Source organism: Dysidea avara, chromosome 11, assembly GCF_963678975.1.
Source record: "Dysidea avara chromosome 11, odDysAvar1.4, whole genome shotgun sequence".
NCBI classification, from domain to species: Eukaryota; Metazoa; Porifera; class Demospongiae; order Dictyoceratida; family Dysideidae; genus Dysidea; species Dysidea avara.
The window spans coordinates 15,101,631-15,128,959 of NC_089282.1; the positions used below are offsets into that span (position 1 = coordinate 15,101,631).

Below are 27,329 nucleotides of genomic sequence, written 5' to 3' on the forward strand. Positions count from 1 at the left end.
CTATAAATGACTCCAATGCTATTTAGTATTGGGACCTGTGATCTGTTTTTGTTTTAGTAAATTGGACTACTAATTCCAACACAAAAACATCAACAGAATAAATACAGGCAGCCTATTCACTATATGTGCTGTGCAAAGAGCCAATAAGATTATTGTGTAGCAGTATAATCTCAGCATCATCACAGGGTATGTACCATATCCATTCAATTAGAATACTGATCTGCATGAGTGTGATAGTTTAATGGGTTTGACTATCATGTTTTAAAACTTACTTGACTTGTAATTTTTTTACACTATAGTATAGTAATAATTATAAAACATTGCTCATTGTAGTAGCCAAACCTACTGTAAAGAACCCTATAATAGCCTTTATATTGCTATTTTTGTGGTATATCCAAGCTCCACTTTATTAAAATCATCAAACACTGTATTATGTACACATTGAGCTGGATCCTCAAAAACATTTAATAACTCATGGATGCAATTACACAAGTTCTTGAAATTCGGCTCATTTGTAGTACTGCTTGACCCACTAAAAATATTTCAAAATGTTCAAGTGTCTGACATAATATTTACAGCCAATTAAAATTTTCACCATACATATCCTATGGGGAAGCCATAAAAGTAGTGTTCATTACGGCTTTCCCGAACTTGTAATTGAGCCAAATCGTACATGTCTGTTGTTGACACCTTTGCTGTCACCACTGATCATCTGGTTGGCTGAAATGTCAACTCTCTTAAGAAAAAATCCACTTTTAACTGTTTTTCAGGATACAGCTCAACTTGTGCATACTATAGTTAATATACAAACGAGGTTCATTGTTTATAAACATGCTACATGTGCTGTTCAGTTTCACAGTAGTTTAGTACTCACCAAATTACATATACAATGACTACAATATTAACTGAGCAACTGGTAAAGGAGATAAGAAATGATAACCACACTGTACTCCACTAGCTATGTGGTCCACAGGTGGTTAGTTCGTGGTCACAACTACATATATACATGTTTACAGATTAAAACAATTAGTCAGCATAAAATGCTTCAATTGTTGCTGCATATTTCTTCACTACCACTGGTCTCTTCAGCTTTAGTGTGGGACCTGTGTGGATCACATGATAATTAGCTCACATGATCCACAAAACGTACCTAACTCTCCTCCAGGAATAGTGAAATCAGTGTCCAGTAGTGTCCACTTTTGTACCTGTAGATAATAGATGACTGTCAAGCAATGTGTACTAGTGTACGCAGTAATTTTGAAAAGGGGTTTCCACTACAGTTAAGTGACTGTTCTATTAGAGTAGTTTTTATTGCCTGACTGCTTTATTAGAGTATATCTAAGTGTGTTCGCTGAAATTTGAAACTGTTTAAGCACCAGCCTAGTAACCGCATACAGCTATTGCATCATAATTTTCATTACTATGCATACTTGCAGTATCCTGTTAAGCGGATGTGTTTTGTGTCAGAGAACATGAGAAAGAGGCTAATTAATGAACGATTGTCTGCTGGTTCAAGAGTTATACTAGGTCTTAAAAAGAAAGTGTTATTTAAGGCAAAAAGTGAACACACGTTTTGATTGTAGCCAACATGTGTTAGTACCTTGTTTTCTCAAGTGATAGTGTATGCTAGTATTGTATGGTTATTATAAGCCTGCATATGTAGGGGACAATGTTAACAGCTGGAATCACAAGGTGCATTGCTATCCAAGAGCAACTCCAGGCGTAGCAAGAAACTGTTACTGTGTCTGAAGAAGAGCTTCTTTGAGTTTATAACAGTGTTTTTGACACGTTATTTTGAAAAGTTGGTGATTGTGGTTAATAGCAATAATATTTGTGGTTATTATATCAATAATGTTGTATAATAAAACTAGTTTTTGAGTATTTTGAGTAAAAGTCAAGAAGGCATCAAATTTTGTAGGGAGAACCGCTGATAAATTCTCTAGAGATTGGTTTGATTTTTTGTTTAAACTCATGACATTCAGCATAGCCATTGTTCCATGCCAGAGTACATAAAGCATACAAAGTACAAAAACAAAGAACATACACACAAATAAATAAATAAATGACAAATACAAAACAACAAAAAGTTAGACAAGTAAATATACACATACCAACTAGCTATTATTAGACAGGTAGTAAGACTTAATTAAAAAGACAAACTCCTCATGCTTGCTATCCAGCAACAAGTGACACTGTGTCGAAAATATTGCTGTGTTCTAATCAGGTGACAATGAAGAGTGTCAGCATAGAGGTCTATGTATAGATTTTGTGCATAGCCTTATGGCTTCCCAAGTTACGGCAATGAGAATATGAGGTTAGTGAATGGAGTAATAACTTTTAGTGCTAACTTAAGTTCTATGTAAGCTGTGTATAAATACTAGACACAGAGTTGTGAGTTATAAGCTGAAGTTTGTTCAACGTCATTTCCATTGCGTTACTGTAAAAAAAATCAAGGACTAGCTCAATTTAAGCACTTCGTAAAGAATCTCAAGTAGTTATAAAACAGTGTATCCTGTTTGGTTTGTACTGAAGAGAAAGGAAGCACTTCCAATGTAAAAATAGCATATGGATTCATTTTACACATTGCGTGAGTACAAGTAACAATACAAAATCGCATGTTGTTGTATAGCCTCAAACAGCAACCTTAACTTATTTAAATTGCTGTTTTATATCATAAATCAATTAGGGTAACTCTACAATAAGACCTTGATTATGTCTGAATCAAACCTGCTATTAGAGTATTAAACACCTGACCAATCACAGTGCTAAAGTATTGAACTCTACTTGTTTTTGTCTATACATGGCTCGAGTGACTACTCCAATAGACTGATAACATAATAGATATACTATAGCTCCCTTGTCAGCTTTTAAACTACGCCTTAAAACACAGAAGCCAAAAATTCTGATCTCTAGCCAAGCATTGCCGAAACTAACACAGAATTTTACACAACAAATGTGACGTCATCCAAAAAATTTCTTGTAGCTTACTCTTTGAGAAACAACACTAAAATATATGAGACCTAAGTACCCACAGTCACTGGACATAAAGCGTACAGTACATACATATGTGATAATGGCAACGGATAGTTAACTAAAACATTGAACTATTGAACATGGTCCACTTCAGGCATGGGGCCAAGTACATTTAAGAGTACTTAAGTAAAGTACAAGTACTTTTGAATTTTCCAAGTACAAGTACTCCAGCAGCAATCAAGGGAGTACTTAAGTAAAGTACAAGTACATTTGCTGTAGCAAAATATATACTGTAGCAAAATATATACTGTATTCAGTGTATTGTATGCAAGTGTGCCTAGGGACATGGTACTTTCAGGTTTTTGTCAACCATTCTCTCTCTTAAACCCTTAAAATAAATAACAGCATTGCTTTTGTTTGCCGGAATGCTATGACATTATTAATCATGGCTACACGATACATAGTAAGGTTGAGGAAGGCACTAAAATAATTGCAAGAAGTTGCTTCATACAATTTTGTTGTTCTCATTGTACACCCATTGTGTACAAACTACGTATAATGTGTGCAGTACTCAAGTACATACAAGTACTTGAGTATAAGTACAAGTACATTGGAGAAATTAAGAAAGTATTTAAGTTAAGTACAAGTACTTTCAAATCTGTACTTAAGTATACTTAAGTATAAGTACTCATGTACTTGGACCCATGTCTGGTCCACTTGTGCATGTCCACAGGGACCTTAATACAAATACACTGCAATGTTGCCCTTAAGATATTCCATACCCTTTGAGCAGTAGAGATGATATGTTGTGTGTTGTAACGATCAATACCATCCTGGATAGACTTGAACACTGCCTTGTCCTCTGTCTCTATCACTTGTGATACTGTTGTACAGTTGGTACCCAACTCCTCAAACATTTTGATCACTTGTGGTTGAAGGGAATCTGTAGCTTCTCCAGTATCAGGATCCACAACACACTATGTACAGGAACAACACTACTAGCCTCATACTGGTCAAACATGTCTTCACCTTCAGTGTCAGTAGACATGTCAGGAATTTCCTCTTATCTCCTATCAACATCACATTACTCAGGAAGGGAACTTCAGTCTTGATACAGTCCTCAATGTACACTGGAGGAACATTCTCTCCACCAGCTGTTATGATCAGCTCTACACACAACACACACTATACAAATCCTCCACACATTTACCAGTTACCTTTGATACGACCAGTGATGTACAAGAAGTTGTCCTGTTTAAACACAAGTCAGCAGTCAGTACATTAAACTACACCACTCACTTTATCTAGTCGGCCAATGTCTCCAGAGTGTAGCCATCCTTCATCATCAATAGTTTCCTTTGTCTTCTCTTCCATACCAAGGTAGCCCATGAAGACATGTCTACCACTGAACAATATCTACAAACAACATATTAAACTTTAATCACACCACTAGTTGGAATCTGTAGAAGTTCACACAATCACATACACAAAAAGGTTAGTTACACAGCTAAACAAGGCATATGAAATTGGTTTTAACATTCAGGAGAAGTATGTATGTGGTTGCCAATGAGATTTTCCACAGAAGTAAAACTGACCAACATCAAAGCCATTTTACACTCCTTTAACCACACCAGAAGAAAATTGACTTAACACCACATTACTGTTACATGGCTTCTGTACTACTCTTCAGGGATGATTTAGTTTTCACAGGGCATTTCTTACCATCAAAACACCATTACACACAAAACCATACAAGTTTGCACTCAGAGATGGGTTTTGATGAGGGCTGCTTGTTGTGAATTTAATCTGTTCTATTAATTCGGTACAAACCAGGAAGCTTAATCTATGCTGAAGACCTTATTGAAGGTACTTTTCACTCCATGATAATTGTGCATGGGCAGGTTATCAGCCACATAAACACTCTCATAATGCAGTTGAGTGTACAAAGCCCTCACTGAATTTGATTAAAGGTATTGGTAATACATAGCAATTTGATTGGTTTCATGTGTATAATAAAACACTAATTTGTATGTAGAATGCCAAATTGTGCTATCCAAAACAATCTTTATTATCAATGAAACAAATTCATTACTGGATCAATAAAAGTACATAAACTAGATGAAATAAAAAATCGAAAATTTCAAAAGGGACTGAAAAATGGATTGCTGTGTGGTACAGTATAACAGGAAATTTTGACAAAAGAAAGTAGACAAATCAGTTAACAAATTTTAATCCGTCAAGCATTCATAAGCACCCCAAAAAATGTTTATGTAGAGATCCATAATTTTTTCAACAGTTAATTTGTCAATCCTGATGAAGCGTGGATTTGTCAACTTTTACTTTCATCAAAATTTCCTACAATACAGTAATGTAAACCACAATATCCTATTTTGACTTTCCAACAGAATTGTTTCAGTTATATGCTCCATCCATTGTTTGAATCGAGTCAAAAACTAGTGCTCAGAGATAGTAGAAAATTCACTATCACGATAGATATTATTCACGATACGATAATATCACGATAATTACACTTTGAATGATCTTCAGTCAAATTCCAAGTATTCAATGCATAAATAAACATGCTAAGCATAATTAACACCATCATAGATTACTGTTTTCTTCTAAGTGCATTAATTAGCTAATAAATTGCATGGGCGGCTGATATTTCTACAGTTTTTGTTACAGCCTTGCAGCAAACTTTTCCATGATAAAGCAAGCCAAGTAGTTATAAAACAGCTAAGCCAGCTTCTCAAGCAGTAGAATTCTAGACCCTTCGCAATACGATTGACTAATTACAGTATGTGGGTGGCCGATAAGTCTACACAGCTTGTTATAGCCTTGCAACCAAACATTTCGCAAATAAGCAAGCCTAAAGAGTCCCAAAACAGTTAAATAAACTTGGTAACAATGGTTCTAGTAATCTTACAGCAATATCGCAATAGTACACTGTAATTATCGTATCGCAATAGTGATTTTTTGATCGCGAGTATCAAACTATCGATATTATCGTTCAGCTCTATCAAAAATTAGGGTTTGTGGTTTATAATACCACTCCAGAAATCCCTTCTTACTTGTTTGTAGCTTTTTAAAGTGATCTCTATTCCCCTTTAGAAATTTCATCTAGTATTCATCTGTGTGATACCAATAATTATTTTTAATCACATGACCCCTCAGTATAAGATTTGCTCATCATTGGCCACACAATAAGCAGGCAATATTGAGTGGGTGTGGCTCTGACGCAAATTACATCATCACAGGGGTCACTTGTATATCATCACCAGAGGTTCACTACAACAACTAAAAGGTTCAGCATATATTAAATGTATTTAAAACCTAGTCAACAAAGTTTGGTTTTGATTGTGGGTTTTAAAGGCTCAACATGCCTTAAGTAAACAGGAAATGAATTGTGGAAGGTTGGTGATATTTGCTTACCTCTCCATCCCCATGCTCATCAGGATTATCAATCTTCGTCTCAACTCCACTCATACACTTTCCACAAGACCCAGTTCTCCATTGCTTGAAGTTTTTAACATTCAGTGTGTGTGGTCCAGTACATTCACTCATCCCGTACAGCTCCAGAATAGGCATATCCATGCTCATGAAAAATTCCAGTGTTTCACGATGTATTGGGGCAGCCCCAACTATCATGTGCTTGCACTTGGAAAATCCCAGAGCTTCTTTGATCTTCTTGAATACCAAGTAATTAGCCACAGTCCAGCCCCAGGGAAGCGATTCCCTAAACTACAAAATAAATTTATCTGGTAAAGGTAAAGAGGTGACTTTACCCCTTCTGTATGTTCTGGTTTCCTTTCAGGCCAATTCCTCTACCCCAAGCTGAGACCTTTGCCTTGAATCCAGTAATGTTCCGGCCAACCTCCTCCATTTTTTCCTTCATCTTCTCCCATACTCTAAACAACATGGCTCTCTATACAAACAGAATTTTATCACTCTTAAGTTTACCGTGGTACTCCAAAGAAGAATGTGGGCTGGACATCTTTTAGAGTAGCAACAAGGCCGCCCTACAAGTAGTAGGAACTTCACGGTAATTCTGGAGATATGATAAACTTACTTTCAGAGCGTCTGGTTGTGCGAAATATATTGTACCACCAAGAGGGACAGGAAGATAAATATCAGCAACCTGCAACCAAAATAATAGAATATATGTACCACTTTAAAGTGTTTATACCGCTCCAGCAACATGGGAAAGTGGCAGATAGCTGATGGATCTCTCTCCACCATGAGTCTCTAGTTTCTCTATTCCAATAGTATCTATAAGAGCTCCAGTGACCCAGGTGACCTATACAATGATCGTGACACTATTTGAGTCGTCATAAACTGTCAACTCACATTATCATGACTTAACATCACTCCCTTGGGATTACCAGTAGTTCCTGACTGTTGAGAGAAATAGACAGCCGTACCAAATCATTAGAGTACAGCTTACAGTGTAAACCAGGATAGCACACTGGTTTGGCTGTTGTTTGTTAATGATTTCGTCAATCACAGAATCTTCTGTGTCCTTGCCCAGCTCCAGAAACTTTGCCCACTACAAGGAGACACACAACCACTCAATCACACACTATTACTAACCTATAGGCTACCATTGTACATACAACAATACAACATCATACAGTGTAGGTATCAGGATAGTCCTTGCTGAGTTCTCCCTTGTACTGAACTATGGCCTTCAAGTGAGGGAGCTTGTCACGGATCTAGGTAGAAACAACAATGGCATAGACACTTACAAGCTGACATTACCGCAAGAATTTTGTCCAGTTGTTTCTGATTTTCCACCACTACTACATTAGCTTTGCAGTTCTCCAAAATGTAGTGACAGGCCTCTGGAGTGTTAGTGGTGTATATACCAGTTGATAGTCCCCTAACGATAGTAAACACATTAGTAGCTAACTCTGTTACTAATACTACTTCATACCCAGCAAACACTGCTCCTATACTAGATGCAAACCATTCCACAGAGTTGAAGCCCAGAATACCAACAGCATGGTAAGGTTCCAGTCCAAGCTACACATAACACACAAAAATAAATTACTTTTACATCAGTCTAATGGTACAATACCTTAAGGAAAGACTTGGCAACACTGTAGATGAGTTTCTTGTAATCTGCATATGTTATACTCTGCCATGGATCATCCTTGTTGTCCTTCCAACACAAGGCTTTAACATCAGGCATCTCGTCAAAGGTTTTCTTAAAGAATTCGGAAATTGTGACCGGTTTCTTTGTCGTAATGCCAGACTCTCCGATTGCAAGGTCAACGGTATCAGTGGGATCATGGCAGCGCAACTTTCTTGGCTGCTTAGCAGTTGCCTTAGGAGTTGGCTCGTCTTCTTCCTTCGTATCAGGCTGGCTGGTGCCTTCATTTGCGTCTTCATCACCTTTGCCTTTTGTCGAGTCAGCTAGTTCAGTCGAGGCCACTGCTGGCTCTTCAGGTTTGTCCGTTGAAGATTTTTCTTCCTCACGCGACTCTAACGATATTTCTTCATTCTCACTCATCCTGGCTGCAACCTGACCACACCGATGCGTGCACTGATGAAACAAGCAAACTAGACGGATTACACAAATATGCACCACGTGCACAGCAACTGGTGGCACTTTGATTTAATTTTGTAAGTAGCTAGGGATTTCTCGAATTACTTTGGAAGAGAAATACAGGAGAGGACTCTCCCCAGCTCTCTCACGGAAAGGTGACCTCGAAGGTGACCATGGATTTTTCACGGGGCCTTTCTAAAGAGTGAGCCAACGCAAGCCTTAGCATTACTGGCTTGAACTGATTTCTAATAGGTTATCAGGTGAAGACAAAGAGGAAGTACATTACTCCAGCTACCTACAGGTGAGCCTAGAGAAGTTTCTAGAATATTTCTATCCTCGTTTTGTGTCTGGTACAGCTGGATAAAGTGTTGAATAGCCAGCTGTTGCTAAGTGAGAAATTTCTTGGCAAGAAGGCTCACGATGAACACTTATTCATTGTCATACATCAAGGTATAGACACTACATTTTCTATACTGTCTGTAATTATTTGCTTTGTACGTGTGTGTAGCTTATGAACTGTGGTTTAAGCAGATACTGTTCGAAATAGAATCAGTCTGTGAATTTCTGATGGAAAATGTGAGTGTTGCTAGTAAGAGTGGAGTTTACTATGTACATATACAAATTGGTGGACACTGCTTCATTGAAACTTTGTGCACAATAGAATTTTAGAATTAGTTACATTTTGTGAAAGTCCAGTAGAACTAAGTTGAATAGTGATGTTTTATATACTGGCTGGAGGGATAAAGAAAGCGGTTGCTTTTTGATGTGGGTGCCCTTGAAGATACTATATCAAGAGTTAAAAATATAGAATGGCTGTATAGCATCCGTAAGTTAACAAATGGCCAACTCGTGTCCATAGGAGGAGACTGTGCAAACTGTATTGTGAAATTTATACACGTACATCATCCATAGCTATACGGAGTTTATGAGTGAATGCATCTTGATATCCACATCTCATTATTGCATGCTTAATACTGGACTATGGGAAATTCTTATAGCCAATGTTTGTGTAGATACTATTTGAAAGTGAGAATCATTGCACATGTAAAGTACTCGTACACATTATACACTCACATCCATGTACCAACAAAGGAAAGCAAAAGTTTTAGTTTCGGAGTGTGCATGTGTGCATATGTGTGTGTGCAGGTGCACAATGTATCTGTAAACAAGTAAATATGTACATGTGCACTGACAGTAACTGAAAATTGTAGTGAAGTAGTTGTTGGTGTGTCTTAGATCGTGGATGAAAAGAAGATGCTTATCATGGTGTCAAGACTAAATCGTGTCATAGTGATTTTAAGGGTGAGAATATATCATTCATGTAGTGTACAATTTGTATGGGACACATATTTCCAGTTGTTAGTAGAGCAAGTTGGAGTACTGGAAACAATGGCACCTCAAGACTTTATAGAATTCAGGTAGTCTATATACACACATATGGTATATGTGATTGCTGTATTTTGTAGGGTTGTATATAACAAAGTAAATATATTAGCCTACGTAACAAAATTCACGTGAAAATTTATCCATGTGTGTGTGTGCTATGTAAATCCACTCCATCCATGACAATAATATTGCTGGTCATTTTAGTAAGTGCTTTCAGCCAAGAAGCTGTCTTACAGCATTTGTGCAGCCCATGAGTCATTGTATCTATTTACTAGTCCTTATTATTCTCAGAGATTTGTTGGCACCAGCCTCTGGATTTCAGAGCTTGCAGTTCAGAATACTGGAATGTCGATTTGGCTTGACAAAGGTAAATTGTCTGTAGTAGATATTTTTGTCATGGAGAATATTTATAGGACCGTCGTATTCAGTATGGAAAGCATGGATTTAAGTGAGTATCTCAAATTCATATGTAATTACCATAATTGTAATTACATCTAAAGATTTATAATTATCGAATTATTACCAGGGCTGCTTTAAATCCTGATGAAATACAGACTTATGAGATGGAAGAGAAAAAGCCCTCAGTGTTAGAGCTGGTACGACGATGGTTAGAAAGAACACCTGGTCTAGAAGAAAATGGGTTTAACTTTCCTGAACAGTACAAAAAAGCAGTTGAAAAATTCTTACAGGCAGAGAAGGTTTCAATCCAGGTACCCACCTGCATTCACATGTTCACTACCAACATTTATTGATATAGAAACAAGCTGGTGGGGATGTTGATACTGAAGCAGAACTGATGAAAGAATGGACAAAGAACAAGGTACTGTATGGCCACTGTAATGGTAGCTATATATCTTCTAAAAGTTCAAATGGCGATTCATAAATTATTTAGTACTCAATGGACACCTAATTGAGACCAACCAAAATGTGTCCTGATTTTCTAGTTTAATAGTTTATGTACTAAAGAATTACGAATTCCTTGGAACCTAAATTGCACATTATACGTTATCGGTGCTGCTGTGTGTTATTTCCACTGTATTACAACTTAGGAAAGCTTTGACAGTGTGATTTTTGAAGACCTCCACAACAAGCTGATATCAAGTGGTGTGTATCCAAGAACACATTAGTTGTTTATATTTCTTTTTCCTTTTCAACAGGTGACAGAAATTTATCACACAAGGCCATGCTCGGTGCACTCATGATATTTCTTTACCGGTGAGTTACTGATATATTTAAACTGCCATGTAAATATGAAAGCCAAATGTGCATTTATGGGAAAATTGAAGTGTATGGTGAATTTAGCTATACACGCATGCGTGACAAGATACAGTGCTGTTCAGAGGGCTAGGAAATCTTAATGTGGCTATTTTGTCAAAGTTTATTACTACCCCTTGTATACACGTACATTGCAGCAAAGAAAAAAAAGTTACATACATATATAGCAGTTATTTGGGTGTCACATTTGCCACTCATTTTGAACTAAGTCATACGTTTCATCCTGTGGTACTGAAAATATGTGGAAGCACATCGGGTGTATTCTTTTTCATATCATGGTTTGTCCTGGTAGAGCTGCATCTAGGTTTTTGCCATACAGTGGTAGTACTTTAGAGTGACTAGTATTTTTTTCTATACATTGTTTTATAAACAGAGAGGAGCCTCGTTTCCACCAGCCCTACCAGTTTCTGATATCCCTACAGGAGATTGACTCCCTCATGACTAAGTGGAGATGTGAGTTATACAGTAACCTCTGGATACTGTACAATTGTATAAAACAAAGCCTGAAATTATGGTCATTTTCCAACCATTTCTTGCTAATGCCTGAACACTGTTTTTGTACAGTACTATTGAGTATGTCCGACCACATAACAGGATTTGTCAGATAAATTCAGGCCCTGTAAAATAGTGTCCTATTTTAGAGAGGTGTCCTGAGTTTGGTCTACATACATGGGATCAATGTGCATAAACAAGTGTACTGTACTAACCACTAGTAACACATATACTCCTTTAGATGCACACGTGATGTTGGTGCAGCGTCAAATTGGAAACAAGATGGGAACAGGAGGTTCATCAGGATACCACTACCTTCGTTCTACAATAAGGTAAGGGTTGAAGCATCATTTTATGCACATCTTCTGTGTAGTGAATATTTAATTAGCAATTACCTCTTTAATAAGACCACCTTGTTATATATAGTCAATGAGTTACAGTGAAATCTCTTCAAGTGGGTCTATCCATAGATGTATGAAATGTAATGTCCATAGTTTGTCTTTAGTCTGACACTTCTGGTCCTAGTTGTCTGATACACAATGGTAGTATTGCTGTATACAATGTGAGGATCATTGTTCTCTTGCAGTGATCGATATAAGGTGTTTGTGGATCTCTTCAATTTGGCAAGTTTTCTCATCCCCCTTGAATTCCGACCACCACTTACCGACGATCTTGAGCGTAAACTAAGCATCCATCTGTCTGGGAGTGCCATGAGAGATGTTGAAGAAATGAGGAAAAGATTTGAAGAGCTCAAACAGATTGGAGAAAAAGCAAGGTCAAGCACAGAACGAGAAATCCCTGAAGAAATCATTGGAACATCAGTGTAAATTTAAAAGATGTAATGTAGAAGCTAGAATAAAATGTTATTTATCAGAATGCACAATGTCTATACGTATATTTGTTTATACATACAAAATATATTATTGTCTCACACGACAATTCCTTGTAGTCACACCAGTGTTTCTATTGTATGATGAGAAGAGGGTGAAGTCACTGTGGTAATGCCATTACCAGTACGATTATTGTTTGTTACAATGTGGTTGCTATTTACACTGTCTGTTGGTGAAGTGATTTCTTCATTGGCTGGACAGTGGCCGTTCTGAATTGGATTTGAAATAGGGTTGAGTTCTGGACTTGTAATTGGTGGGTCGGTGTGATTCACTTCGTTGTTAAGTCTCTGTCTTGGTGTCCCCCTTTGGTTGTCACGTACTTGGCACAATCCACAACAACAAACACAACACACCAAACAAGTTGCTAGTATATAACAAGCAGTTGTGATACCAAAAGCAAACTTATAGAATCCTTCATGGCATCGATCTGTCCGAAAATCACCTGAATTATTTAACTTGCTGTAATTACTGTAAATGAAATAGCTACCCACAATTAGCCAAGCAAACATCACAAACGTGTATATAATGTTGACAATCTTCCAAGCACGATATCCACTCTTAAAACGTTGCTCATCTGTCCGCCGTTTTATCACAGGTAGTAACAATCTCTCACCAATCTGTGAAATATTTTTGATCATACCAAGAACCCCAGCTAAAACCAAGTAGATAGGTATAAATGGTTCATAAGGACAGTCATCTATGAAAACAATACCTGAGGAGAGAAGAAACACAATAACACTTACCACAACATAATTAATGTTTACACTAAACACTTACCAATGACAAGCATTGTCACTGGAACTGCCATTAACACGAATAACAGTGCAAGACTTCCCACTGTAAAAACAATACACCTTGTATGCACAAAGTTGACAATAACAAATAAGTTATAGATAATGTGTGGAATGTTATCTATGCCAATATGGGCTGCTAACCTGTATTGAGAAGAACCAGGCCAGCCTTTCTTAAAAATACAAAGTGGTTTGAATTCTCAGCTCTTAAGTCTTGTATCTGGGTAATTATGCTGAAGTAATCCGGCGGTGCTCCTGTAGGTATTAAGTATAAATGGGCATTTATTAGAATCATACATAAGATAAAAGTCGATTTATCTATATAATTACCGCGATGAGGGGAGTACGGAGGCGGATCCTCAGTTTCATTACGATCCGAGATAGTTGAGGGGTAAGGAGATTCGTCTAGTTCGCTGTATGACGGAGGATTAGCACTATCTTCTGCCATCAACACAACTTTGTGGATCAACCGTAGTCAGACAATGCGCATGCGTAAAACCGCATAATAGGTGTGTACTACATCATCCGAAATGTGTACTACATCATCCGAAATTATTTTGAATAAATATCCGTGACAACGCTGCAGAGCTCAATCTGTTACAGTGAACAAGAGCTGAAAGCAGAATGTCTGGAAGAGGCAAAGGAGGAAAAGGACTCGGAAAGGGAGGCGCCAAGCGTCACAGGAAGATTCTCAGGGACAACATCCAGGGAATCACCAAGCCAGCTATCAGGCGTCTGGCCCGCCGTGGTGGTGTCAAGCGTATCAGCGGCTTGATCTACGAGGAGACCCGTGGAGTCCTGAAGGTGTTCTTGGAGAACGTCATCCGTGATGCTGTCACCTACACTGAGCACGCCAAGAGAAAGACCGTCACCGCCATGGATGTTGTCTACGCTCTGAAGCGTCAAGGCCGTACTCTTTACGGATTTGGTGGTTAGGCTGCTTAGCCTTCCACTACCACAACGGCTTTTATAAAAGCCACCACTTCTGAAATAATATTCCCGCCTTTTTAAGACTGAACTGAGATTAACTGTTGTATCAATACAACGGTTCAATAATCCTTTTTATGGATTTGTATGTTGTACACGTAACTTTTTTAACATGATAAGACCACAGGTATAGGAGTACTGATATGGGAGAGCATGCTGCACAATTGAGTAATGCACATGTAGAGATGTCCTTCGTCAGACTGCATTTGTAGAGCAGTTAACATGCATGTAGTACCTCCAACCCCTATAACTTGGCATTGTTTGCTGCACAAAAGACTGCATTGCTACCTTCATAAACACACCTCAGATTTAAAAGATTTGTATGCTGTACTGGTTACACACCACCAGGAGCTCATTGACTGGACATAGTAAGAGCTCTGGTAACACATGGCTATCAATTCAACTTAATTTTCCACTAAACATCACAAACAAAGCTATAATGTCTGTGCTACCAGTTTAGCTGCTAATTCTAGTTCATCTAATTCCCAGCCAACTTCTGACTTTGTAATAGTCACTTTATCAAGTGCTTCAGTAAGTTTCTGTATCTGCTGAGAGCTACAAAATACCATCACAAAAAAATCAAGAAATAAAATAATTATATACCTTGAATGTTGTACCCAAACACAATAGTCAGTAATGTAAAGATTGTTCAGAATATAGTAAGGTTCTGACGTTGAGAGGATCTGGTGAATTGATAACAAGCATTGTAACAGTTTTCGTCTGCCTACAGAAAATGGCACCACATAAAAAACACAGGAATACAGTGTAATACATTACCCAGGTGAAATATTTGTCTTGTGTCTTCTAAGACAAGCTGTGATAGTTCCCAGTGTCGGTACAGTGGATAGCAAAGACTCCGTCTTATACAACAGTACACCACTTCTTTCACAGACCCTGAATATACCTACAAAACTAAACTAAAAATCATTTTCCAATAGATAACTTGGTAGGTACCTCTAGCCACGACAAAGTAGCACTGAGTTTACAGATTGTCCATGCAGCTTCAACCTGTTATAGCAGTAATCCTTAATGATCATTTCAACACAATTATTTCTTACATTGCTTTCTCCTTCATTTATTCTGCAGTTGTAGGCAAATGAATAGATGATGTCCACAAGACCGAGATAAACTGAATGTAATGTCGCTTTGTCCAACAAGAGTGAAATGAATTAAGGGCGACTGACAAGGGATATAAAATACAGAAAGGATATACTCTCGATTAGGAAGATTCTTCAATTGAAAATTTTCTTCATTTGTAAATGGGACTATGTCACATACACTTACATAAAATAAAGCTTTAGGATGGTACCTTACTTGCAGTATTGTCCGGCTCAGTATGACTAAAGCATGATGGTGTAACCCACAATCAAAAACTTTATTGTTAACTCACTTGTGAATAAGATCATTCTACGTACAAAGTTCAAATATACTTCAATAACAAAATAATATGTTGTACTTGTTCTTTCCACTGTTTCAATTGTGTCACCCATTCTGGCTTGTATTTCAATGTCATTTTAATTTGTTCATTTTCCATGTAATCAGCTCTATAGCTACAATATTAACCCACTACTAAGACTGTATAACAACTAACATATAGTGGTCTTCACTGAAAGATGATTCTTCATGTGTGATTCGAGCAATTCTTCTCTCATGAACCTCCAGTTGATCACTAGGTACATCAACAATACTAGGCATCTCTTGCTATAGGCAAATAGTACTTATTTTCTCACTTTAATCTACGTACCAACCTGTAGTTTACTGAGTACCCCTGAGTATTGGTTAGCAAAACCATAATGGACTTTATTGTTAAGCAGAGAAGAAACAGTGGTGTCCTCTTCAGGTAGAGTTTGTTCTATGCTCCAATCAAATTCATCATCTTCATCATCAACACAAACACAAGCCCCTTTAGAATCACCACTTGAGCTTGCTGGTAAACACACATTACTAATAAATATAGCTAAGTGACTAGTTCCTACCATCTAATACTTCAATTAGAGGCTTGTAGTTCAGTTTAGAGACATCAGTACTGCTAGTTTTCTTGGTATCAACACTACTGCTACAGGTAGCTCCTTTACTGGACAACAACTTTGTTAATAGTCCCAACCCTTCAAAAAATTCTCCACTGCTCTTCTTTGGCAGATGAACAACAATACTTCCTAAATAGATCAAACACATAGTTTAAACCTGCGACAATATATGCACAACTGCAGGGAGATAGGTGAGCTTACCAGTGTTTACGTCATAGCTAGCCTTTGCATGACAGTTTTCCACAACTTCTCCAGGAAGATTGAGTCTGCAATGAGCATTTATAACAGTCTAAGACACAACATCACCTAACATCACCTTAGAAAGTATGGATTGCAGTGAAATTTGAATTCATTTCCAGAAATGTGGAAATCAACATCAGATATCTGAAATACAACATAACCCATGCATTAAAGCTATGGTAACTTACTTTAATGTAGGGACATCTTATTGTGATGATCACAAACTCATCGTTTTGTTCTGTATCAAAGGAAGGTGTCAACATGTTACTTTTTCTAATATAACGCGCACCGTTGATTGTGGTGCACTTTATTTAGAACAAGTGCGCTTTAGTTCGAATCGTGGACTACAATGATTCCAGTTCCTCCACCTATTAATGCTGCTCAAGTACAACCTCCTTCACGACCAGTTAAACGAACTAGTGTTACAGGAGTTGATAACAGACTTCCTTACCTTCTTACAGCGATAAATAATTCTCCTGACACACATTTCATAGTTTGTCTACACGACTCAGAGCCAGTGATGCAAGACGGTCCAATGTGTGGCCTGGTAGCTATTAGCATGGCGTGTAGTCTCCTTCATGGTAAAGTTCTAGAGTCAGCCAGTCCAAATGAGTTACTATTAAAAGCCCAACAACAGGGCTACTCCAAACAAGGTGAAATGTTTTCAGCAGAGCAATTACTAAGTCTCTCAGAGGAACAGCTGCAATGCTCTGGAGTGTTGCTAACATTTGACAACATTAAGAGCATCATATCTTCGACTATAACAGGGTCATCTCTATTGTTTCCTTACGATGCTGACAAAGATCATTCCCCTTGTCAACTAAATGGGCATAAAGCTCACTGGGCTGTGACAGTTGGCTGTGTGATGTTATTGAGTAAGAAAGACATTGACTACTTCATCCCATTTTGTGACAACAAAGGGGAGTACTATTTGTTAGACAGGACAAAAATTATACCGCAGCTTGTCACTAGATACACAGAATCTGTGACAGAGGCTAATACCTGGTTGCTGTGTCGGCATGGGAAGAGTCGTCATTTAGGAATGTGGTCACTGAGCAACATTAGACAAAGTAATGCCAACTTGAAGGAACCTGGACCATCACGCATCGTGGACGACTGCATAATTCCTGCTGGAGGATTAGTAGAAGGATTATGTGGCAAAGCTGTGTTATTACAGAAGAAATATACAACAGAAATGAAATGATATGTTCTTTACAAGTGATTGGCTTGCTGATTTTATGTCAGTGAATGTTAGCTTCGTCTCTTGCTGTAAACAGAGTTGTTAACTTCCAATGGGGCAAAATGTCTTGCAGCATCTAGTCTCCCCAGTTCATCTCTCCTAGGTGCCCCACCTCCAGGACGACCCCACTGACTGGAAAATGTCATATGATGCTACAACAATAGTAGTGTACGTATTGACAGTATTGTGTAAATATTACTTGTTGGTCTTCCATAAAGTTTTGATTATGAAGTTGTTTCTTTTCCTCATATTTTCTGTTGGCTAACTCAGTCAGCTCAGAATGGTAAGATGTTGCCTTTTCCTTTTTGACCTACAAGAAATACACAGAATGTAAGGTACAAATTTTAGCATGGTGAGACCAAAATCATTATTTGTTAGTGAGTACTTTATTTTAAAAAGAGGCTTCACAATATGTCTCAAATTCTCAATACTTATTTTCTTACCTGTACCTCTGTGGGATCTACCATCACTCTACGTATGGGATCTGGGTTTGCATTGGTTCCCCATAACTGTGTTTCCCTTGTAGCATGCTGTAAAAAGACAAGGTGAATGATATGCTATTAGAAACTAGATGTCTCGCCTCTAATGCTAGTCTTTGTTCTTCAGCTTTTTCTCTTTGTCTTTGATTGTATCTCATTTCTGCCTGCCTCTCAAGTTCGTTGTGGTATTCACGACTGTTAGCATCTAACTGCCTCTTCATTCCTAGTCTCTGCAAGAAGGAAAAGTGAAGATGTGAAAATATTACATTGCTCCTTACTTCTGTGATTACGTCTGAAGTGTTTCGAGGTGAGTGTGCAATCTTCTCTGTATTACCATGTTCTTAACTTTAAGGTACTCTTATAAGTGGTGTCACTTACCAGTTTGTTGCTATAAAATATACAGTATACACACTAACACACAAACATGCTGCAATTTCTTACTTCTTTTTTACCGTTGAAGTGCTGTTGTGAGGCTGTAACAACTTTACCATTTTCATTAGTGATCGGGGCACCACCACCTGGTCTACCCCATGGATCAAACATTTCTTCCTCTGCATGTGTCACTGTTGAAGAGTCCAAAACTGTTCCATCTTGTAAGAAAATCTCATGGTTACAAAACACTCATGTTGTGCATTACTTAATACCTCCATGGATACCAAATGTTCTGGGGAGACGTGCTTTGGGGGTTGTTTTGGTTGATTCGTCATCAAACTCGACAGCCATCTTGGATCGTAATGTTTGCCGATGTCTAGCCACATTTCCACTGCTATCTCTCCTAGGGTGGGATCTCTCCCATGGATAATATGATGTTGGTTGTTTCTAGACGATGTACTTTTTACAACTTCACAGTACGTTGATATTAATTACCAATTCATCTGCTTCCTTTGTTTTCCTGGTCATCGCTTCAATTCTTTGTTGCTCTATGTACAAGTGCTTACTATTTACACTACAAAATAATTTTTCCATCAATTACCAAGTCTGCGAGCATATCTTAATGCCTTCTGTCTCTTCTCATCTGTATCTTCATCACTGCCTTCAAATTGGTTCTTTGTTGCTGCTACAAATCCATTTCCTCCATTATGGCCTCGTAGTGGAGCACCACCTCCAGGCTTGCCATAAGGGTGATAATCATTATCCTAAATTACACATGACACATGTGCCACACACATTGTATTTGATATTAGGTTTCATTTCTCATAATGAACCAACTAACTTGGTATGGAAATGGATGTCTTTCTTTTGGATACTGTTCAAGCACCTGTTGCTCTATGTAATCACACAAATAAAACAGCATGGATACACTTAATCCTCACCCAAAGACTGTGCATATTCTTGAGCTTTTTCAGGACTTTTGTATCTCTAAGAATAACAGTAAGGGATTTAATAGCCTGTAAATTATGTAATCCATACCAGAACATGATCAACATCTTTCTTGAAGTTACGTTGGAATCTTATGGTCGGATCAGAAGCAATTGAAGTTTGCAATTTTCCAGAGTTTGTTCTCCTGGGTGCACCACCTCCCGGCTTACCTAAAGGCTACAAAACAGCATCAATAGGTAAAACACAGGCAGCTGCTAACTGCTTACTAATGTTTGGTTGTAATCTTCATCAAAATTCTTCTCCGTTTGTGAAGTTGATTCCCATTCTATTCTGTGTCTTCTTGTGTGTCTCTCCCCATCATTATCAACCTGTGGATATATGGCAGACACTTGGAGTATATTCTTACTGTATACTCACTCTAGGTGCACCACCAGAGGGCTGTCCCCATGGCTGGTACTTCTGTAACATTTCTAGGTCCTGGGAGGGATCAGTGAGTTCAAAACTATTGACTTATTAAAATGCAGGTCTAACCTTTCTTTTCTGTTCAGCTATGGTAGCTTCCCTGGACGCTTTCTGCCGTTTGTGAGTTTCGATAAAGTCTTCAAATTCTCTTTGTTGTTTCTTTTTCTTCTCCAATTCTTCACTGTACCAAACACACACATTAAATACATCCACTGTTAAAAGAAAAGCTACCTGAATGACGCTCTCTTTTGTATCTCATAAGAGTACTTTGTGTCAGAGCCGTAAGCGAGTTGATTCCCTTCACCCTTCGCCTCTATACCTGGCTCAACAAAGTGTTGCACCAAGCCGTGGCGATAGTTGTGGCGATTCGCATCTGGTTTGACACGCGTGGGCTCGGAGAAGTTGCTTTTATGGAAACCCTTAAAGCGGTGGTCCCGATTGAGGCCAGATTTCTCTATCGTCCACGAAGACATCGCAAAATTAACGTTGCTACACTCACACCTTAGTAGCTAACAACATGATCACGCGACCGAAAGCAGCCCACGCCCTCGTGATGTGGGAGGGGCAGTGAACAATGGGAGGACAGGAATCGCGTGGATTCAAGGCTGAAAAAACAAGAACTTTAGTAGGTCACAAAGATACGGTCTTGTTTTGTGCGTTTTCTCCAGATGAAAAGCTTTTAGCCACTTGTTCTGCAGACCACACTGTCCTACTTTGGAAAATGAAAACTTCGCGGGTAAAGTTTCACTTCAAAGGACACGAAGGGGATGTCACCGCTTGTGCATTTTCACCTGACTCGACTATGCTTTTAACCTCCAGCAGGGACTGCAGGTTGATTGTATGGCATATGAAAACTGGAGATTATGTTGTAAAGTTTCGTACTCATGCAGCTCCAATCTTGCACTGTTCTTGGGCACCAGACAGCTTAGTACAATTTGCATCAGCTTCTGAAGACAAAACTGCTATACTCTGGGATATTGGGGAGTCTACAAGGAGACCGAAAAAGACAAAATTTGAAGGGCACACAGGAGTTGTGTTTCAAGTGTGCTTCAGTCCTGACAATGTCACTGTGGCTACATGCTCGGATGACAAAAGTGTCAGAATTTGGAACCGCAGCTCTGGCAAAAAGATCAACAAATTGGTAGATCCAAAAAACAGAATTCTTACCTGTCAATTTTCACATGATGGATCATTTGTAGTTTGCATATCAGAGGGACAAGTCGTACGACTGTGGAGTATCTTACTCGGTGAAGTAATAAACGTTCTAGAAGGATTTCACTCAAAGCCAGTAACTTGTTGTGCAGTGTTTCCAGCTGGTAATATTGTAGTCACTGGTGCTGGAGACAAGAGCATCGCAATGTGGGACATAACGATGACACCAGCAAAGGTTGCACATCATACTATTGAGCATACCAACTGGGTACAAGCTGTCTGCTTCTCCAGGACTGGAAAATACCTAGCATCAGGTTCCAGTGATAAAATTGTCCACATATGGACTTAAAATTAATTAATACTGACTCATCACAAATGTGATGTGCTGAATGAACGATTTTGCATCGTAAAACATGTCTTGGAGTGCTAGTTACATGTAGTTGTACTTTTTATGCCTGTAACCTCGCATGTTATTATTATTTATTTTTAATCAGCAGGACCCTCCAGGGGTATAATGCGTATTTGTGTATATTTCGCAAGTCAGTGTAAATAAAGGTAATTAATAAATTACGGACAGTATTTATGACGTATTTATACTTACATGTAAATTTCTTCTACTTGCGTCAGGTGCGAAGAGCGTTGAGGGCATCCCATGATGATTCGTGGCGAGAAGCTACTACAAACTCGTCCATGGCGGGTAAGGCATAGTCTTTTTGTGGGTAATTTCTTCTTTAGACCAGACAAAGTGTATTACTTTCCACTGACATAACCTCTCGCATAACCGTGTTTTTTGATGGCTTCCTTGAAAAAATAACCGCCCGCGCACATCAAAATTACTAATCTGCTTTACCTGGGGACCTAAACTGCAACGCGTCCCTCTTAAGTTACCCACTAGAAAAGGCACTAAGTGGTAGTATACGACAGTAATGAAGAGATAACTAAGGATATGTTTTGTTTACCCCCCTAGACTTTGATGTGGTTGAGGTTTGTTAGTAACAGCCAAACATGGAGTCAATTGTCAGATGAACAGAAGGCCAAAGTGGCAAATGGCCCAGGGCTTGAGGATTTTCTCACAGGATCAGTGCATCTGGATGATGCCCCAACTGTACCAGAACACTTGAAGAAGAAGAAAGGCCAACATCTCCGCTTGCCAGAGTGGCTGAAGACTGACATTCCTATTGGAAAGAACTACAGCAGATTAAGAGATAGTCTGCGAAAGTTGAATTTGAACACAGTAAGTTTATCATAAGATTCTGCAAGTCTTTGAATATAATGAATACAGCCTGTTGAGAAGCTTTACAGACAATGCACTTTAGAACACATACAATGACCTGAATAGATGTGCATGACTCTTGTAGCTTAGGTGAATGATGGGGCTTCACCAATTACTAGATCATATGCACACTCTATTTATTGAAGAAAACTGATCAGTTGGCACTGAATAATGACGTGCCTGAGAATATTTGATAGTGAATGACTACGCAAATCACATGCAAAAGTACAAGTAGCAGATGTAGTTCAGGCTATAACCCACTAGTACTATGAGCTGGGCTCCTTACTCGGGTAGAGGAATGGAGGAAGTACTCATAACTGGTCTATTTCCTACAAGTCACTGTACTTTTCTACATATACCACATCACATTTGTTCACCATCTTGATGTATTTTTGGCACTACGTGTGGTGTTTATTGGTCACACAAATATGCACAGAGCACATTCTTCTTCAATGTTGGTAGCTGGTATTAGCAATAGGGATGCGTCGATTTTGCCAGCAAATTTTTTGGCATAATGGGTGGGTAAAAGCAATGAGCAAAATGCTAACATAATAGGTGCAAAGTTTGTGAAGTGGACATAAAAATTGCACAAAGATCGAGATACTCTAATAGAACAATCATATGCAATAAAATATCAACAATACATGGCTAATTGTTATGGGAAAAGTTAGTGGTGATCAGGATATCCTAACAGAACAGTCACATGTGTTTAGCAATATTAGCTAGCTTCTTGCTATATATGGTAAGAGACTCTAATAGAACAGTTACTTTAAGATAAAATTGTATCTTTGCACTTAGAAATGGTCAATTAACAAAGAATAATGCTGAGCAAAATATGGAGCATAATAAGTGAAAATAAAAGAATTGCTGAAAGTAACCCCCGTGAATGGAGTATTACTCTTTTCGAAGGGTTGGGTGCCACCTGGCTGGTGCATATACAGTTTCAATCTACTCTAATAAAACATACATTTTGATGTGTAATACTCTAATACAGCACACACCAGGATGCCTTGTGTATGCGGTGTATCTTCAACACTGCTTCTAGAGCTTACAAAAAGTATTCAGATAAGTGAGTTTGTGTAGACAGGTGAAGCCCATTTGATTGCCTTATGAGATTTTACTGATTGGCCAATATTGGATACATAGCCAATCCAATATAGTAGTAATACATGCCTGTTTTCCAACAATTTATAAATGACCAAGAATTGTTTTGTTGTGGTGGTAGTAGTGCTGGTATAACTAACAGTTACATTGTGGCAGTAATAACAATGTTACGATATTGGAAAATGCAGTAATAAACTTTGTTAGGTACTCACAAGCCTGTATTTCTACATAATCTGCTATCAATGCAACTAGAGTTAAGTGATAGTACAACTATCATTATTCACGATTGATAAAATACATGTATTATGATAACAATAGTATCACGATATTACCAGTTATCAGTGACACTCTACCTCACATATATGACACATCAATATTCCAATTACACTGCTTTTCTAACAGTCCATATGTAAAAATTGGTTGTATAGTATTACAGTTGTACAGGTAAAACCTCTCTAATCTGACGCTCAGTGGGAGCCATAAATTTTGCTGGATTAAGGAGGTTGTTGGATTATCAAGTCACCTCTGTAATCCGACATTTTACAATATCTAGAATCATGTCAGATTGTGCAGTAAATTACAGGTAAAACAGATCACACAATGTTTTTAACATGAATTAATTTAAAATTTGCAAGTATTATGGCTTTTTTTTTATTACTTTCAACCAATTAAATACTTTGGTTGCTTAAAAATATTTTCTGTGATTGTTTTTAATGCCACTATTTTTATTATTTTTATTAATGCTTTACAGCGCAAGTGCTGAAGGTCTGTAGGACATCTGGTCCTACAGCCTGCTCAAAGACTTTAGCTACAGAAGGTGTGTTTGAAAAGTTGGAGAAAGGAGAAAAAATCCATGACTGGACCTAGGTGACCTCGAACCTGCAGCCATCCGATTTACTCTATTATTCTCTGTTAGATTGCAAAGGTCAAAAACAATGTCATTCCAAGTCTAGGGAATCAAAGTTTGTGTCGGATTATGGGGTACAGAGGTGTCAGATTACAAAGGTTGTTTTCTATACAAAAGTGTTGGTAAAATATGACATTTTGGTCGGATTAGAGAGGATTCTGGAGTATGCAGGTGTCAGATTAGAGAAGTTCGACTGTAGTCTTTGCAGTGCACACTCTACTGGACTTTCATAGTTATGTTACCTCAACTTTAGCAATATCATGTTTACTTCTTTTTGACTAAGCATAATTTTTCACGATAGTATACTATCATTATCACAATTTTTACTCACTATCATGATAACCAATGGATCGCAACTATCGCTTAACTCTAAATGCAACACCATTTACTGTATGTGCAGAACTCTAATAGAACACACGTCAGTGTTAAAATACTCTAATAGAACAATCATTTTGAGGTGATTGGAAAACAAGGTCTGGGTAAATGAAAATCCACATGAATGTGTGTGTGCACTGTGTGTGTGTGCACTGTGTGTGTGTGCACTGTGTGTGTGTGTGCACTGTGTGTGTGTGTGCACTGTGTGTGTGTGTGTGTGTGTGCACTGTGTGTGTGTGTGCACTGTGTGTGTGTGTGTGTGTGCACTGTGTGTGTGTGTGTGTGCACTGTGTGTGTGTGTGTGTGTGTGCACTGTGTGTGTGCACTGTGTGTGTGCACTGTGTGTGCACTGTGTGTGTGCACTGTGTGTGTGCACTGTGTGTGTGTGTGTGCACTGTGTGTGTGTGTTTGTGTGTGTGTGTGCACTGTGTGTTTGTGTGTGTGTGTGTGTGTGTGTGTGTGTGTGTGCGCGCACTCTGTGTGTGTGTGTGCGCGCACTCTGTGTGTGTGTGTGCGCGCACTCTGTGTGTGTGTGCGCGCACTCTGTGTGTGTGTGTGCGCACTCTGTGTGTGTGTGTGCGTGTGTGTGTTTTTATTACACAATTCTTACAGGTTTGTGAGGAAGCCAAGTGTCCTAACATTGGAGAATGCTGGGGAGGTGGAGAGGATGGATCAGCAACAGCCACAATCATGGTATAGTCTATGTCACTTATCCCTTAGCAGTTGCTCTATGTTGATAAAGTTGTCAAGGACTCAAATCTTAATACTACACAAATAGATTTTCTTTAGGCACTGGTTTTTAGATTGTTGTTCTATAAGCTATGTGAGACATGTTGCTACAGTGTATCAGTTGTACTGTTATGTGTCTTATGTCTAGTGAATTAATATTCAGATTCCCATCAGTTATTTTGAAAAGTATGTTACTATAAATAATAAATATCAATCCAATGGAGTGTAAGGTCCTGGTACTGATATAAATGACGTAGAGCTCTTTTGGCAAACACAAAAAGAGTCACTGGGTTCTACATACGAGTTTCTGTATATGCTGTGGTGTGTGTGGATTTAGATTTAATCAAGAATTGGTGAATTATATGGAGTTGTATTACAGTTGCTAGGTGACCAGTGTACAAGAGGCTGCAGGTTCTGCTCAGTGAAGACATCTCGAGCCCCACCCCCTCCTGATCCTGCAGAACCCAAAAACACAGCATCAGCAATAGCAGAATGGGATCTGGATTATGTGGTACTGACTTCAGTTGACAGAGATGGTAAGTAGCTTGAATTTGAATTGTTACAAGTTGATTTCTATTTTTAATCTGTTTTATTCACAGATTTACCAGATGGCGGAGCTGCACATTTTGCAGAAACAGTTAAAGAGATTAAAAGAAGAAACTCCAGTATTCTTGTAGAGTGTCTCACCCCTGACTTTCGAGGTGACTTGAAGTGTGTTGAGTTAGTTGCACAATCAGGACTGGATGTGTTTGCCCACAATGTGGAAACAGTAGAAAGCCTACAGTGGTGAGTAAATCTTCAACTAAAAGAATTGTTCGGTGTACAGTGAAAGAAATGTATAACCTGGAGAATAAATACACTACAGTTGTGTTTGGGACCTTTGTGACTTTCTCATTATAATTTGCACACTATTTTCACTGTCCATTCATGTTGTGGTATATTTATAGTGCATGAAGTTATGCTAAACCTTTTTCTATGGTATAGTATTCATATTGTGATTTCTATTGTCTAATTTTGGACATCTACTAGGCTAGTCAGAGATCCTCGTGCTAACTACCGACAAACTCTCAATGTGCTCCAACATGCAAAGACAGCCGTACCAGGTCTGGTAACTAAGAGTTCTATTATGTTAGGAATGGGAGAAACTGACAGTGAAGTACTTCAAACACTAAAAGGTACATCCCTTCATTGTATGTATGATGCAGTTGATACAATAAACAGATGCTACCGAATAACTATATCTGTGTTTTTCAGATTTGCGGACAGCAGGTGTAGATTGTGCTACATTGGGACAATACATGCAGCCAACTAAAAGACATTTAAAAGTTAGCTACGAAACATGTACAGGAACTGTGAAATGTTAATTCTTCATTGCATTTTTGTAGGTAAAGGAATACATCCCTCCAGAGAAATTCAAATTCTGGGAGGACATGGGAGCAAAGTTGGGATTTGCGTATGTAGCTAGCGGCCCGTTGGTACGATCATCTTACAAAGCAGGTGAGAGTCTGAGTTCACTTTGTGAATGAAACTAAGATATGATTTCTCTATTGTGTAGGCGAGTTTTTCATCAAGAATATTCTCAAAGAAAGGACTAAAATTGGTAACATTGCAACAAATTCATGAATCACTACAAATTTGAATTAACGCGCACTAATTGTAAATTGTTAAATTTGGGCGCT

At 38.3% G+C, this 27,329-nt stretch overlaps 9 protein-coding genes across 12 annotated transcripts; 5 read left to right on the top strand and 4 right to left on the bottom strand.

The window, feature by feature from the left end:
• Positions 1-846: 846 nt before the first annotated feature.
• On the bottom strand, positions 847-8,598 carry LOC136238519 (long-chain-fatty-acid--CoA ligase ACSBG2-like). Its single transcript, XM_066029059.1, has 17 exons — positions 8,051-8,598; positions 7,907-7,995; positions 7,732-7,852; positions 7,605-7,685; positions 7,418-7,519; positions 7,321-7,368; positions 7,160-7,270; positions 7,043-7,111; positions 6,934-6,992; positions 6,759-6,881; positions 6,406-6,709; positions 4,273-4,389; positions 4,191-4,224; positions 4,003-4,142; positions 3,756-3,950; positions 1,151-1,205; positions 847-1,103 (listed from the first exon to the last, which is right to left on the bottom strand). Exons 1-17 carry the CDS (start codon positions 8,483-8,485, stop codon positions 1,027-1,029), a joined length of 2,160 nt encoding a protein of 719 aa, XP_065885131.1. The 5' UTR covers positions 8,486-8,598; the 3' UTR covers positions 847-1,026.
• On the top strand, positions 8,567-12,613 carry LOC136238523 (tryptophan 2,3-dioxygenase-like). 2 transcript variants are annotated; one of them, XM_066029065.1, is made up of 15 exons: positions 8,567-8,723; positions 8,774-8,822; positions 8,878-8,971; positions 9,030-9,097; positions 9,758-9,823; positions 9,878-9,939; positions 10,199-10,274; positions 10,321-10,355; positions 10,434-10,605; positions 10,665-10,727; positions 10,957-11,011; positions 11,065-11,122; positions 11,556-11,635; positions 11,916-12,006; positions 12,261-12,613. In XM_066029065.1, the coding sequence occupies exons 1-15, from the start codon at positions 8,695-8,697 to the stop codon at positions 12,499-12,501; spliced, it is 1,239 nt and encodes a 412-aa protein (XP_065885137.1). In that variant the 5' UTR covers positions 8,567-8,694; the 3' UTR covers positions 12,502-12,613. The 2 variants fall into 2 exon arrangements, with proteins under 2 accessions (XP_065885137.1, XP_065885136.1); XM_066029064.1 differs by having other exon boundaries at positions 8,568-8,723; positions 10,434-10,617.
• On the bottom strand, positions 12,499-13,853 carry LOC136238526 (uncharacterized). The gene is made up of 4 exons (XM_066029070.1): positions 13,686-13,853; positions 13,500-13,610; positions 13,342-13,401; positions 12,499-13,276 (listed from the first exon to the last, which is right to left on the bottom strand). The coding sequence occupies exons 1-4, from the start codon at positions 13,801-13,803 to the stop codon at positions 12,624-12,626; spliced, it is 942 nt and encodes a 313-aa protein (XP_065885142.1). The 5' UTR covers positions 13,804-13,853; the 3' UTR covers positions 12,499-12,623.
• Positions 13,854-13,928: 75 nt separating this feature from the next.
• On the top strand, positions 13,929-14,477 carry LOC136238529 (histone H4). Its single transcript, XM_066029073.1, has one exon. The coding sequence runs from the start codon at positions 13,980-13,982 to the stop codon at positions 14,289-14,291; it is 312 nt and encodes a 103-aa protein (XP_065885145.1). The 5' UTR covers positions 13,929-13,979; the 3' UTR covers positions 14,292-14,477.
• Positions 14,478-14,645: 168 nt separating this feature from the next.
• On the bottom strand, positions 14,646-16,935 carry LOC136238521 (protein SHQ1 homolog). 2 transcript variants are annotated; one of them, XM_066029062.1, is made up of 15 exons: positions 16,798-16,935; positions 16,686-16,753; positions 16,571-16,635; positions 16,319-16,498; positions 16,091-16,269; positions 15,934-16,043; positions 15,799-15,886; positions 15,733-15,749; positions 15,657-15,682; positions 15,554-15,607; positions 15,401-15,501; positions 15,297-15,350; positions 15,120-15,246; positions 14,946-15,062; positions 14,646-14,897 (listed from the first exon to the last, which is right to left on the bottom strand). In XM_066029062.1, the coding sequence occupies exons 1-14, from the start codon at positions 16,870-16,872 to the stop codon at positions 14,992-14,994; spliced, it is 1,215 nt and encodes a 404-aa protein (XP_065885134.1). In that variant the 5' UTR covers positions 16,873-16,935; the 3' UTR covers positions 14,646-14,897; positions 14,946-14,991. The 2 variants fall into 2 exon arrangements, with proteins under 2 accessions (XP_065885134.1, XP_065885133.1); XM_066029061.1 differs by having other exon boundaries at positions 14,946-15,066.
• Positions 16,916-18,097, top strand: LOC136238528 (actin maturation protease-like). Its single transcript, XM_066029072.1, has one exon. The coding sequence runs from the start codon at positions 16,959-16,961 to the stop codon at positions 17,811-17,813; it is 855 nt and encodes a 284-aa protein (XP_065885144.1). The 5' UTR covers positions 16,916-16,958; the 3' UTR covers positions 17,814-18,097.
• LOC136238522 (uncharacterized) lies at positions 17,760-21,502 on the bottom strand. Its single transcript, XM_066029063.1, has 16 exons — positions 20,342-21,502; positions 20,180-20,291; positions 20,066-20,125; positions 19,915-20,016; positions 19,739-19,864; positions 19,642-19,687; positions 19,542-19,594; positions 19,302-19,464; positions 19,196-19,248; positions 18,973-19,147; positions 18,770-18,918; positions 18,607-18,716; positions 18,430-18,558; positions 18,293-18,379; positions 18,049-18,159; positions 17,760-18,001 (listed from the first exon to the last, which is right to left on the bottom strand). Exons 1-12 carry the CDS (start codon positions 20,581-20,583, stop codon positions 18,699-18,701), a joined length of 1,299 nt encoding a protein of 432 aa, XP_065885135.1. The 5' UTR covers positions 20,584-21,502; the 3' UTR covers positions 17,760-18,001; positions 18,049-18,159; positions 18,293-18,379; positions 18,430-18,558; positions 18,607-18,698.
• Positions 20,632-21,783, top strand: LOC136238527 (probable serine/threonine-protein kinase PkwA). Its single transcript, XM_066029071.1, has one exon. It carries the CDS (start codon positions 20,685-20,687, stop codon positions 21,609-21,611), a length of 927 nt encoding a protein of 308 aa, XP_065885143.1. The 5' UTR covers positions 20,632-20,684; the 3' UTR covers positions 21,612-21,783.
• LOC136238524 (lipoyl synthase, mitochondrial-like) lies at positions 21,680-27,311 on the top strand. 2 transcript variants are annotated; one of them, XM_066029068.1, is made up of 10 exons: positions 21,680-21,817; positions 21,890-21,959; positions 22,230-22,496; positions 25,534-25,614; positions 26,030-26,186; positions 26,250-26,436; positions 26,680-26,825; positions 26,905-26,975; positions 27,036-27,147; positions 27,206-27,311. In XM_066029068.1, the coding sequence occupies exons 2-10, from the start codon at positions 21,915-21,917 to the stop codon at positions 27,271-27,273; spliced, it is 1,134 nt and encodes a 377-aa protein (XP_065885140.1). In that variant the 5' UTR covers positions 21,680-21,817; positions 21,890-21,914; the 3' UTR covers positions 27,274-27,311. The 2 variants fall into 2 exon arrangements, with proteins under 2 accessions (XP_065885140.1, XP_065885139.1); XM_066029067.1 differs by lacking the exon at positions 21,680-21,817 and having other exon boundaries at positions 21,818-21,959.
• The last annotated feature ends 18 nt before the right edge of the window (positions 27,312-27,329 follow it).

What these genes read in the sequence shown, in the direction of transcription:
- LOC136238529 (XM_066029073.1), top strand. Translation starts at nt 13,980, where the DNA reads ATGTCTGGAAGAGGCAAAGGAGGAAAAGGACTCGGAAAGGGAGGCGCC.
- LOC136238527 (XM_066029071.1), top strand. Translation starts at nt 20,685, where the DNA reads ATGGGAGGACAGGAATCGCGTGGATTCAAGGCTGAAAAAACAAGAACT.
- LOC136238519 (XM_066029059.1), bottom strand. Translation starts at nt 8,485, where the DNA reads ATGAGTGAGAATGAAGAAATATCGTTAGAGTCGCGTGAGGAAGAAAAA. An exon ending in TTGCCAAGTCTTTCCTTAAG is followed by an intron (nt 7,996 to 8,050) that starts GTATTGTACCAT and finishes TGTTATGTGTAG; the next exon opens with CTTGGACTGGAACCTTACCA. An exon ending in GTGCTATCCTGGTTTACACT is followed by an intron (nt 7,369 to 7,417) that starts GTAAGCTGTACT and finishes TTCTCTCAACAG; the next exon opens with TCAGGAACTACTGGTAATCC.
- LOC136238524 (XM_066029068.1), top strand. Translation starts at nt 21,915, where the DNA reads ATGATGATTCGTGGCGAGAAGCTACTACAAACTCGTCCATGGCGG. An exon ending in TACAAACTCGTCCATGGCGG is followed by an intron (nt 21,960 to 22,229) that starts GTAAGGCATAGT and finishes TTACCCCCCTAG; the next exon opens with ACTTTGATGTGGTTGAGGTT. An exon ending in CAGCAACAGCCACAATCATG is followed by an intron (nt 25,615 to 26,029) that starts GTATAGTCTATG and finishes GTTGTATTACAG; the next exon opens with TTGCTAGGTGACCAGTGTAC.
- LOC136238522 (XM_066029063.1), bottom strand. Translation starts at nt 20,583, where the DNA reads ATGTCTTCGTGGACGATAGAGAAATCTGGCCTCAATCGGGACCACCGC. An exon ending in AAGATATGCTCGCAGACTTG is followed by an intron (nt 19,249 to 19,301) that starts GTAATTGATGGA and finishes ACTTGTACATAG; the next exon opens with AGCAACAAAGAATTGAAGCG. An exon ending in CAAAGGAAGCAGATGAATTG is followed by an intron (nt 19,148 to 19,195) that starts GTAATTAATATC and finishes TACATCGTCTAG; the next exon opens with AAACAACCAACATCATATTA.
- LOC136238528 (XM_066029072.1), top strand. Translation starts at nt 16,959, where the DNA reads ATGATTCCAGTTCCTCCACCTATTAATGCTGCTCAAGTACAACCTCCT.
- LOC136238526 (XM_066029070.1), bottom strand. Translation starts at nt 13,803, where the DNA reads ATGGCAGAAGATAGTGCTAATCCTCCGTCATACAGCGAACTAGACGAA. An exon ending in TCCGTACTCCCCTCATCGCG is followed by an intron (nt 13,611 to 13,685) that starts GTAATTATATAG and finishes TAATACCTACAG; the next exon opens with GAGCACCGCCGGATTACTTC. An exon ending in AGTGACAATGCTTGTCATTG is followed by an intron (nt 13,277 to 13,341) that starts GTAAGTGTTTAG and finishes TTCTCTCCTCAG; the next exon opens with GTATTGTTTTCATAGATGAC.
- LOC136238521 (XM_066029061.1), bottom strand. Translation starts at nt 16,872, where the DNA reads ATGTTGACACCTTCCTTTGATACAGAACAAAACGATGAGTTTGTGATC. An exon ending in GGGTACTCAGTAAACTACAG is followed by an intron (nt 16,044 to 16,090) that starts GTTGGTACGTAG and finishes ATTTGCCTATAG; the next exon opens with CAAGAGATGCCTAGTATTGT. An exon ending in GTTTGGGTACAACATTCAAG is followed by an intron (nt 14,898 to 14,945) that starts GTATATAATTAT and finishes GGTATTTTGTAG; the next exon opens with CTCTCAGCAGATACAGAAAC.
- LOC136238523 (XM_066029064.1), top strand. Translation starts at nt 8,695, where the DNA reads ATGGATTTTTCACGGGGCCTTTCTAAAGA. An exon ending in ATTCATTGTCATACATCAAG is followed by an intron (nt 8,972 to 9,029) that starts GTATAGACACTA and finishes ACGTGTGTGTAG; the next exon opens with CTTATGAACTGTGGTTTAAG. An exon ending in CTCATGATATTTCTTTACCG is followed by an intron (nt 11,123 to 11,555) that starts GTGAGTTACTGA and finishes TTTTATAAACAG; the next exon opens with AGAGGAGCCTCGTTTCCACC.